Source organism: Vicia villosa, linkage group LG3 (genome assembly GCF_029867415.1).
Source record: "Vicia villosa cultivar HV-30 ecotype Madison, WI linkage group LG3, Vvil1.0, whole genome shotgun sequence".
Lineage (NCBI taxonomy): Eukaryota > Viridiplantae > Streptophyta > Magnoliopsida > Fabales > Fabaceae > Vicia > Vicia villosa.
Window position 1 is genome coordinate 55,183,203 of NC_081182.1, and position 11,477 is coordinate 55,194,679.

General features: G+C 33.7%; 2 protein-coding genes across 3 annotated transcripts; one reads left to right on the forward strand and one right to left on the reverse strand.

Moving 5' to 3' along the window:
- The first annotated feature begins 302 nt into the window (after nucleotides 1-302).
- LOC131661487 (uncharacterized) lies at nucleotides 303-1,276 on the forward strand. Its single transcript, XM_058931044.1, has 3 exons — nucleotides 303-692; nucleotides 775-909; nucleotides 985-1,276. Exons 1-3 carry the CDS (start codon nucleotides 387-389, stop codon nucleotides 1,198-1,200), a joined length of 657 nt encoding a protein of 218 aa, XP_058787027.1. The 5' UTR covers nucleotides 303-386; the 3' UTR covers nucleotides 1,201-1,276.
- Nucleotides 1,277-3,659: 2,383 nt separating this feature from the next.
- LOC131661486 (serine/threonine-protein kinase AFC1-like) lies at nucleotides 3,660-7,473 on the reverse strand. 2 transcript variants are annotated; one of them, XM_058931042.1, is made up of 12 exons: nucleotides 7,221-7,473; nucleotides 6,691-6,880; nucleotides 6,142-6,168; nucleotides 5,894-6,047; nucleotides 5,739-5,787; nucleotides 5,532-5,646; nucleotides 5,112-5,203; nucleotides 4,803-4,959; nucleotides 4,561-4,625; nucleotides 4,368-4,465; nucleotides 4,184-4,286; nucleotides 3,660-4,096 (listed from the first exon to the last, which is right to left on the reverse strand). In XM_058931042.1, the coding sequence occupies exons 1-12, from the start codon at nucleotides 7,305-7,307 to the stop codon at nucleotides 3,947-3,949; spliced, it is 1,287 nt and encodes a 428-aa protein (XP_058787025.1). In that variant the 5' UTR covers nucleotides 7,308-7,473; the 3' UTR covers nucleotides 3,660-3,946. The 2 variants fall into 2 exon arrangements, with proteins under 2 accessions (XP_058787025.1, XP_058787026.1); XM_058931043.1 differs by lacking the exon at nucleotides 6,691-6,880 and having other exon boundaries at nucleotides 7,221-7,467.
- Nucleotides 7,474-11,477: the final 4,004 nt, after the last annotated feature.

Below are 11,477 nucleotides of genomic sequence, written 5' to 3' on the forward strand. Positions count from 1 at the left end.
GTAAGAATATCTCTCGTTTATATATATTTGAAATAACTTCAAAATTAAGTGATTTTTTGAAATTTTGATATCCAGATATTTTTTCCCATAAATAGATTGAAATATATAAAATGACATTTTAAGAATAAATATTCAAATAAAATTTTAATTTGAAGCTTTTATAAAGAGTTTGTTTGTAAAAAAATTTCACAAATTTATATAACACTATAAAAATTATTTTAAAAAAAAGCCAAAACAAACAGGCTCATGAAGCTAACAGCCCAAACTAAAAATAGCTTTTGGTTAATATAAAGAGGATTGGTGTATTCAATTATGTTTACGTGAATTGTGATATATCGGTTAGGTTTACGTAAATTGTGATTTCTTCTTTCTGTCTTGCTTGCTGAATGTCCATGGAATTGGATACCCTCTTGCCCGGCGTCACACAACATCCTTCCCCGGAATCGGAATCAGAAGAGGAATCGGAATCACAATCCAATTCTGAATCGGAATGGGAATGGGAACCGGAACCATGGAGTTTGAAACGCATTGAAGATTTAGTGGAGAGTGACTTCTATATGTATAACGACGACTCAAATCCTTACCTTTTTTCTTGTTCGCGGTTTGAGTATAAGAATAAGGCACAGATTAAAAAAGAAGAGGAAGTAGAAAAGGCCGTGGCTGAATATGAGGAGCGCTCTCGTAACCTAACTGTTGGTTTCTCTTAATCTATTCTACTTTCAATTTTACTGTTTGACTAACTTAACAATAACATCTATATTATGCATTGTACAGCCCTTTGATGCTATCCCTGTGCCACCGTTAGCCAATATATTTGGTAATAACTGGCCCAAGCCCATTACCATTACTGATGATGTTCGCCCACTTCTCATTCACCTCTCCAACCTTGCTTTGGAAATATACAATCAGGTTTATTCCAAACGTTACTTATTCACTGCCTATGAACTTAAATATTCTAGTTCTAATATTTTATTCTTTATTTAGGGTACTGCAAATGCAAACTATGTGTTTAATGAAATTGTCAAAGCAACCTCTCAGTTTATTCCTTCCGGCACTCATTACATTACCTTTGAAGCAAAAGATGCTGCTCATGTTGATCCTTTCAACAGCCCTATCATAACTTTTCAGGCTCATGTATGGAACAGGAGGCCTGCAGAGGGACCGCCTGTAGTCAAGTCATGTTCCATTAAGCCTAAATAATACATCCTTCATTGTAATATTATGCATTATTTCATATTTAACATAATCTAACAAAATCAATATTACCGGAGACACAAAAAAAGTCACAGTTTATAGTTTATTTGAACTTGTACATGATTATTACATTTAGAATATATATGCTAAATTTCTTTTTAAGCAAATCATAATGATTACAATTTAAAAATAATAACAAATACGAGAAACATGGTGGCCATGACGGAGAAGTGAAGCTTTAAGTCACTTGTGTGTCCACACCATTGGTCGGAAGTAAGTGTGTCTACATCCATAATTCAATACATTTCAATATAAAATGTGAAGAGTTGAAGACATATTTCAATACATTGAATATTATAAGCTAGAGGGTGTTGATGAAAAAGGCTCAAGAATTAATACATTCATCCACAACTTTTATGTGTCCACTGTCGTTAAAGTACAAGCCAACGAGGGGTGTTAAGAAGAGTGGGAAAAGTCAAGAAAGTGACGTGCATCGTGATCCTAGCCAGTAGGATTATGTCGAGGGCTCGCAAGAGAGTCAGACTACGAAGATATCATGCACAAAATCAACAACAAGTCCACTGTAATATATGCCAATTTGTAGCCAATCATCCACCATATCTTCAAGACATCTTTACTTGTCACAATTCTCTGTTTTCTTACATCCATACATCAATGGCATTGATGTTGGTGACAATAAAAATTGTGGTTTCCGTGTTATTGCAGCTTTACTTGGATGGGGCGAAGAATCATGGCCTTTAACACCAACATAGTTAGATAATTCTTGATTTGGGTTACCATATTGCTACTAGATACAGTGTCATATTTGTCTCCCTAATCGAGTTGCTTTAGTCTCTATGAAGACGTAGTTAGAAAGTCATCGTAGTTTATTTTGTATTCTTATATGTATGACAATTATTAAATGTATATATTAAGTCGGGTAGCATTTTTACCGATTCAGCTTTTCAAAAAAAAAAACTAATGGAAAAAAGGGGAAAGCCTATTTGATGTTATACCATGAAAATTTGGCAGTTACTAAAAATTTCAAAATTTCCGGTATATTATAAGTTTTCATCGGAAATTTGAAAATTCCAGTACACAACTACCTATTACAATAAAAAAAACATTAAATTTTTTAAAATTTACGGTACCAGCATGTGATTTTCAACATTTTCGGTATTTTTGTAAGGGCATTAACGTCAATACACCAAAAAAATGAGGGATGTCAGGTACAACTTAGGGGGTAGCAAGTTAAATCCTTCACTTTATGTGTAATCCATTATCAAAGTGAGAGAGACTCACATGTATTTCACACGATAAGAAAATAAGTGTTGAATAGACTGTTAAAAAGTAGGGATGTGCATGGTTGGTTATTTTCAAAAACCAAACCATAACCATTTTAAAACCATTTAAATGGTTTGAATTTATAACCATAATCATATTTTAATCAAAACTGGTCATGATTATATAACCGGTTTTTTAAAAAAATCCAGTTTTAAAATTTATTTTTTCCAAAAATATTTTTTTTTCAAAAAAAATTAATATTTTGAGAATTAAAATATTTGGATTTGGATAATAACCAGATTATAACCGAATCCAAAATAATTTAACCGGTTAATAACCATTTAATTATATTAGGATAATATGAATGGATAACCAAACCATAAATAACTAAACCGGTTAATAATCATTCAATTATATCCGGATATTAAAAAGTGATTTAGATTTGGTTATGGATTTGGACATCAAAACCGGATATTCTGCACACCATACCCCTATTAAAAAGAGAGTGTATGTAGCACTAGATAAGCCATGTCATAATAATAAAAGACATACTATGACCATCTTAGGGTAATATAAAACTTGATCGTGTCTTAACTTATTGTTATTTTTATTTTTTGTGAGAACTTAACATAAAGATGCGTCCATGACATTTCACTTTTTGTGAGCACCAGATTTTTTTCTCCAAGGCTAAAATGTGTCTTTATTCTTGATTTAATGGGCTCATTCCCAGAACATATTCAGCTTTAGAGCAAGTACAATCAATGGCAATATTGAAAAACAAGTCAAAAAATGAGAACTTTGCAAGCATGTGAAATTAATAACTTGAACCAGCATATCAGGAGGAAGACCATATGGCCAGACCTCTACAATATAACAGCCAAGTGGGTGTTAGAAGCACCCTGTGTCCCTATTATAACCATATTCCAGGCACAAAACGATAAACCCATTTGCATCAATTTGACTTGTCCGGTGCTATGTGTACTGTTCTTATTTCTTACTTCTCACTAAAGGAAGATAATACGCCTGAAGTACATCAGAATCACTAACTAAACCTTAGTCCGGTGGGTGTAACATGAAAGCCAAATCCGGATCAAATACAAATTACTGTGCCATGACTTGCTAATGACTACAGTGAAATAATTTATAAGTTCGACGTGTTATCGATCACCACATAGTCAAGCTGGTCAAACAAATACTTGTATCAAAAGTAAAATGGTTATAATTACATTTCAATGGTACAAAAATGGAGATGGAGAAAGATTCTTAAGACAATAAATTTATCTACAAATCTAAGCAAATACAAAGGGGGTAATAAACCCCCTAAACTTGGAGCATTATATATCAAGAAGGAAAGAAAAAAAAACCACAACGAAAAGAAAACTTACCATTACAAATGTTGCAGTTATCTATAGCCAAACACAACACAACAGCCAGTTATCTATTGCCAATGACGTGATGAACCGTATATTTAATACCTCTGGTAATGCCCCCCAGTAAAAAAGGGATGCCTGAGTGCTTCATGAGCCTTCATCCTGCTCATGGGGTCAAACCGAAGTAGACCCTGCAAAAGATCAAGAAGATCCCCAGCCGAGTGATCCACATGCTGCATCACCAGATTCTGGCAAGAATAAAGAAATATAAATAAACGCTTAGAATGTGGAACAAAAGAGAAAATTATGCTAGATAACTAAATCATGTTACAGACAGGAAGACGGGGTAGTTTCAAGACAGCTTTGATGCTTTCTCGGGAGACTGCTCCTTCGGGCCAGTTAAGTCTACCTCTTCTGACATACTTCTCTGCGGGGCGGCTGTGCAAGAAACCGAGACAGGAGCAATTAGAGAAATTCAACAGAAACAATATTATTTTATTCATTTGGAATGGTACACACTCTGCTCTTTTCAACATGTCCTGAGGCATTGGGCCTAAAACCCTCTCCATCATAGCTAGATGCTCTAAATTCTCATGCGTCTGAAACAAAGCTTCTCCCTGAAAGCGTCTTGCCGTTAATAGTGTTGCTTATGTAGTATATTTGGATCAAATTTTATGGCTTATGAATCACTATATTGAGGAACTAAACATACCGAGCACAACTCAACCAAAATGCAACCAATACTCCATATGTCACAAGGAAAACCCCAACCAAGTCCTAGTAACAAATAAACAAGCTACAATTACTTTTGAACCGTATCAAAATGATAAAGCTTTAAACAAGGTGAATATGAAAACCATAGGTGTAGTAGAGACAATAGAGTTGTGATCTTGGTTTGACAATGCCTCGTAGGGATGATATACGCCAGACTACCAAAGAGAAGTAGAAACTTACCAAGAATAACCTCAGGGGCCCTATAATGCCTAGTAGAGACGATATAGTTGTGATCTTGGTGCTCATAAGCAGTACTACCAAAATCAATAACCTTAATAGCACTTGATTTTGGCAGTCTTTTATAAGAGGCTCCCTCTTTTGGCGACCGGAACATGACCTGCAGATTAAAATTGTGGTAATTCGACAAAGCTTTAGCAAACAACTTCTAGGCATGCTGTAATGAAGACTCATAACTCCACCATCAGAAACAAATTTTTGAAGAACTGAGAAAAACACAATCTAAAAATCGATCACAGGAAGCAGAAATACCTTGTAGTCAGGCACTTTTACATATTCTGCGGAAATAAAAAGTATATTCTCAGGCTTCAAGTCAGTGTGGATGAGGCGCATATCATGTACAACTGCCAATTTAGTTACACAGCCAACATGAATATCATTTAAACATTTAACAATTTCCTCCCTTCTTTTCAGGGAGGGTGGGTTTCATGAGGTATCTATATTCATTCACAATAAGTAAAATGGTTTTAAATGATAAATTATAAGAGTTATAAAAGTATTATTGGGAAAAAGAAGTGAAAAGTTGTAGTAAAATTTATTGACGAAATCTACAGGTAATCATCATAAGTTCATAACTATCCTAAAGACAGTAGAAGAATGTCATTTATATGACTCTGGAATTGGCCATCAACTTTGGAAATAATAGAAATAATGAAAGAAACAATTACGCACAAGCTACACTTTCCAACAATTGTCTTCCTAGCTCGCGGACAAGATCAACCGGAAACGGGCGATAATTGTTCTTCCGGAGAAAATCATATAAGCTTGGTCCAAGCATCTCAAATACCTGTAAGATCATTAAAATTTCAGACAAGCCCCATAAAAGTTTGGGAAGTTTGGAAATAAAATAACAATGCGATCTGTCAATTAGATACTCACAATACAAATATGGTTCCGGTAGTCAAACCAGTTGCGTATTTGAACACAGCTGCATGTGATAAAACAACTTAAAATTGACACAGACTTCAAATCACAATTAAACTCCAAATCACAATTAGTGGTGCACATGAAAGCAAAAGAAAAAAAACACTTACCGATTGCCATTCCTGTCATACTTCCCAAGCAACTGGAGCACATCAACTTCTAACATTGCTGCTTCACGATATTTCTTTATACTCCTCACAACTTTTATAGCAACTACCTCCCTCATTTCTCTGTCCCAGCATTCCAAAACCTGACCAAAAGTCCCTGAAAACATAGAACAGATAATGTAATAGGGTTAATATTGAAGTTATATATAATACACACTAAGAGAAGTAGAGAAGATAATGATGATAATAACCTTCACCGATTTTCCTGAGGATCTTATCTGCACGTATATAAACAGAGAGACATTAGGATTACATGAAATTAAGAATGAATACAAATTAAGACATCAAAACAAATCCCTTAGTTGTCAAGATTCCCAAGAAAAATTTGAGAAATTTTTAGTAGGAAAGTATGGTTAGAAAAATTATAGGGAAAGATCTTATCAATTGGAATATTAACATAATATAAGATCACACGAAGGTTCAAGTAAAGTTACATACTGAAGATGATAAACATTTTTCGGGGATAAAAAGTTGAAGTAATGATGCAACTTAACCAAACTTCAAATATACATTTTGAGCATGCATGTGAAAAAATTAACGTTTCATAGAAAACGAGATAAATAAACAACTATCATTACTTATCATAAAATACTCTTAAAATAAAAAGTAAATATTGGAAAAGTGATAATAGATAGAATTATGCATGATCATACTAACAATGACCATAACATAAGTTTAGAATGTTCAACAAGCAACATAAGCACGTCTAATGGAATTCAATGGTGGTTAAATGCAATTACACCGAGAAGTTAAATTTTCCCCAAGCGCAAACATGTAATGTCCATCTTTATCATCCTCTCGCCATTGAGGAGAACCTTTTTCCGCCAATCCTTTTATCGACAGACCACCTTGGTCAGGAAGTACCCTCAACGTCCCATAGCTTGTTGTCACATTAGCAAACTCTTGTCCATAATACATCCCCGAATGAGCCTACACACAATCACTTACTCATACTACACACTACAGAAACAACTTTTAAACTAACAACTTTTAAGAAATTTTTTAGCAGTGTTTAAAATCATTGAAATGAATATCTATCCAGAAAACTGCTTAAACATACTGAATTATGCTACCAAACACCGTTTGATGTTAAGCATCAAATGTACAAATTTGACAATAATGAAAAAAATTCTCTTTTCAGGATCAAAACAAATTCTTAACAACAATTTTTCAAAATTATAAGATTAGTTTTTAAAAACACGATGAAGGTGGATGTATTCCCAAAATATAATAATTTTGCAAATGTGGAGAAGCTGAAAGGGGTTATTACCTTTGAGTGGGTTTGAGGAAGTTCCCAAGCCAATTTAGCTCTTTTTCGAGGACGACGATCCATGGAAAATTCTGTAGCGTAATCCATTTCAATCCAATGTGAAACCCTAATTCCAATTTGATCGATCGATTGGAATATTTTGGGTATTGTTCTTGAGTCGTGAAGACATTGGAATCAGACACCACCATCATTCCTCATCCTGAGTCGGCTCTGCGTCGTTCGATTTTTCAATCATAAGCGAATCTTCACCGTTCGTTTCTAAATTCCATTTAAGCTCTGTTTGACGTCTTATTATTTATTGAGTAAAGAATAAATATCAAAATAATTAAAAGTTAGGGGTATTATTGAGAAAAGAAAATACATAATTTAAAAAGCAACAATAATGATTATTTTTTTTGATATACGTAGAAAGTCAAAAGATGACAGTTAAAAAGGGACGGAAAGAGTTAGATTTAAGTGCATTTAGACATTTTTCTTTAAAAAAATATTATATTATTAATCATGTGTTTTTCTTAAAAGGATTATTGTATCACTAATATTATTGCTATGTTTTTATATACTTGTATTGTTATTGTTATGTTGTCATGGTTGTCACTCAATTATTTATTGATGGTTCCTTCTTAATTATAATGCCAATACTTTGGTCTTGATTTTAAAGTTGATGTCTCAATTATCATTTTGCATAGTGATGACTAAGGAGTCATTATCATGAGGAAGGATTATGGCGGCATCATTGTAAGAGAATGTGATGTTGATTCTTGATTCTTCTTGTTCCCTTTTGAGTAACCCTGGGGATTTGGTGTTCGTGGTCAGCACTTGACTGGCGTATTTTTTCGGGAGGAGTTGGAACCTCCTCCACCTATGAAACTCCCTGCTATAGTGTTGACTTTGGAATGTTGAGCTTTATAAGCCATTCTCGGACGAAGATGGAAATGATGATTATGAAAGAGGTGTGGCCCAAGTTAATTTTATTGGGGCCCAACAGTGGGCGCCACTGTACTTATCAAAAAGTATAGGTGTGTGTGATATCCCTACACAGGTAGGGGATACTCAGAGGCCATATTAGTTTTATAATTATTGGGGCTTACCCGCGGCAGGAAGAAGCTTTGTACAGTGGTATTTATGGTGTTTACGGTGGTGAGAGAGGTCAACTCATGTGAGGTGAGAGCCTTTGTATGTAAGGTTAAGTTTAAGGTGTAATGATCTGTCTTTTCTCCTGTTAGGGGAGAAATATTTATAAAGGCCGTTGGGGTCTAGGTTTCCTTGGAAATGATAATCACTCACTCAATCAATGGTGGACCGTAATCCTTACTTTCTAGGAGGACATCGACCAGATATTGACTCTAACTTCCCACTGTCCAAGAAACGTCTTTTTTCATGTTTCCTATAAATAGGCGGGTGGGAGACACTTAGGGAGAGGGGATTCTCACCCGGGGGAGACATAAGATTATTGTCTTTTCTAAGGGTTTAAGTCCTCCGCCTTTGTGAGGACCTTTAAAAATATAACACTACAGTTGGATTTCCATGTCGGATGGCTCTAAGAGATATCTTATTTTTGTAGAGAATTTAATTCTAAAGTTTTTTTGTATGACCACAACCAATTTTTCTTTGTTATCCTGACCTCAAGGTGACTCCCAATTTATTGGAAAAGTATTCTTTACCTTAGTTAAGACTGACATTTCTTCTTGGTCCTTGAATAACCTCGGTTCAAAGAAGTTTATGCCTTTCTAAACCTTTTCTAGTTGATATTGAAACTTCTTCATGATTCTTCAAGTTGAGGTATTCCCATTTTGTATGAACTTTTGCCTTTCTGGACCTTGCCGATTAAAATTGATATTTTCTCATAATTCTTCAAATAGGGGTATTCCCAAAACTTGAAGGCTTTGAGAGGATTTTTGGGTTTTTCTAGATACTACCGCAAAATCTTTATATGTTATGCATCTATAGTTCACACTTTAACAAGTTTGGTTAAGAGAAGAGCTCATTTAATTGGAATGTAGAGGCTCAAAAGGCTTTAGAATTACTCAAACAAGCAATGGTGGCAGCACCAGTGTTAGCATTACCGGATTTCTCTTCATATTTTGTAGTCCAAACTAACACATGAAATTATAGGGGTGTACACGAGTTGGGTGAACCGGATTTTGCCTAACACATTACCCAACCCGTTCAAAATTCAATGGGTTGGGTTCATTGTCTAACCCACAATTTCAAGGTAAAAATTGACCCGAACATACCCATTCATTTATGTATTGGATTGGGTTTGCGGGTTGTGTTTGAACTTTGAAATAAATAAAAAATATTTTTTTGATGATTTTTTATTTGTTATAAAAAAATTATAACACAATTCAATACAATTACATTCATTTCTAAATTACAATCTTTATCCAGAATATTATATTGTTTACAAAGAATTATAAAATAAAAATTAATTTGTCCATGAAGATCATATGTTGGATTTTAATTCTTTGATAGCCTGGGCAAGATCAAATGTTGGGTGTCATTATATTCTCAATTGATTTTTTATGCATTTGTTTCTGATAAAAACAAAAAGAGGGTTAGATAAAATAATAGTTAGATTAATAAATAATTTTCTGCTCTTACAATCCATCATAGAGAACTCTTCATGACAGATACTCTTTCAAACTCTGAAATGGAGGATGTAGATTCAAGCGCTTCATGATGTTTCATTATAAATTTTTTATATTCAGAATGCTTTTATAATAGAAGTTTTTCATGTTTCACGCAAATCATTAATGATAGTGTCTTGAGCGTTGATAGTCATGAAATGGACGATAAAGAATTGTTTAAGGGCGATGATTAATATCCTCAATTATAATGCTAAATTATCCCCTCGATTTTGTTATAAGCCGAGGCAAAAAATCCTTTTTTACATTACATTATTTGCATAGAATATTAAAACACAATATTATATGGATTAAATGCATCCAACTTCTAAAGGAGATATTTATTCCAACCATTGAATTTTTTTTCTACACTTGTAATCCATCATAGAGAATTTTATCAAGCTTCTTAAGTTCCAAAATTTCATTATCTTACAATTCATCCCAAAGAATGATGCATACGAGTTAGGATTAGGGTAAAATCTGTTTAGGGAGTGCTTTTATAGTAAAATCTAGTTATTTTATCCCTCGACTATTAAGAAAACTGACGGGATAGATCATTTAGTTTACAAATAAATAGTATAATAAAAATAAATGTTCCTTAAGTGTTTTTCCATCAGTTTTAAGAAAATACGAGGTAAGATGTGATTTTATTTCTAAAACGTGACTCGCATTAGAATCATATCACTAGATAACAATGATTATCCATATTCAAAATGTAACATATATTTTGGATTTTTAGGGAGGCTTTTGAGCTATTTAAACAATATACCTATTTTTAATGTCTCATGTCCAACTCATTGTGTCTTTAAACCTAGTTTCAAATTCTTTTTTTTCTTCAAAAATGGGTGAAACTTTTTTTTCTTTATCAATAAAAAGTTTGTTGATTTGGATGATTTGAGAGACAAAGGTTTTGATATAAGGAAAACTATTTAATCAAACAAAAGTTAAATGATTACTATGAAATTCTTCATGGTCCCATCTACATTAATCTCGTTAAAGAGTTCTGGTTAAATGTCTCCGTTGTGCCAACTGGTCAATGATGCTGAGGTAATCCAAGCATATGTCAATGGGTCTCCAATCACCATTACTCCATCACTTATTGCTCAGATAATAAACTGTGAAGAGGAAGGTAGTTGTGTTGAATATTATAGATTCAATAATGTCTACTCAATCCGCCTTCATCTTATTTATGCCAAGAAAGATAAGCCCATCAGTCATGCCACTCTTGTAACACCCTTCTAAACCCCGCGACAATTTAATAAATATATCAGAGTAAAAACATGCAACCAAGGGCGCCACAATTAATTTAAATTAAATAAACCAAAAATATGTCATTTGTCATGCATTATTAGGAAATGATTCACCAAATAACAATTCATGTTTATCACACCGGAATAGTATAACATCACCAATACAAACCAATGGAAACATAATCCAAAACCAAATAAAATAGAGTAGTATGATTAAACTTTAAAAACTATCGTCCCCCAATGTTACACTATCAGAGTATGACTTGACACGACATCGACTAACGGATGAACTCTACAAGCCATCCTCACCGAGCAATAAGCTGCTACTTCTCGATCTGAAAATGGTCAACATGTAAGGGTGAGTCTCATTCGCAATTAACAAA

What these genes read in the sequence shown, in the direction of transcription:
- LOC131661487 (XM_058931044.1), top strand. Translation starts at nt 387, where the DNA reads ATGTCCATGGAATTGGATACCCTCTTGCCCGGCGTCACACAACATCCT. An exon ending in AGCGCTCTCGTAACCTAACT is followed by an intron (nt 693 to 774) that starts GTTGGTTTCTCT and finishes TGCATTGTACAG; the next exon opens with CCCTTTGATGCTATCCCTGT. An exon ending in CTTTGGAAATATACAATCAG is followed by an intron (nt 910 to 984) that starts GTTTATTCCAAA and finishes TTCTTTATTTAG; the next exon opens with GGTACTGCAAATGCAAACTA.
- LOC131661486 (XM_058931042.1), bottom strand. Translation starts at nt 7,307, where the DNA reads ATGGATTACGCTACAGAATTTTCCATGGATCGTCGTCCTCGAAAAAGA. An exon ending in ACCGGAACCATATTTGTATT is followed by an intron (nt 5,647 to 5,738) that starts GTGAGTATCTAA and finishes ATGATCTTACAG; the next exon opens with GTATTTGAGATGCTTGGACC. An exon ending in GACATGTTGAAAAGAGCAGA is followed by an intron (nt 4,287 to 4,367) that starts GTGTGTACCATT and finishes TTTCTTGCACAG; the next exon opens with CCGCCCCGCAGAGAAGTATG.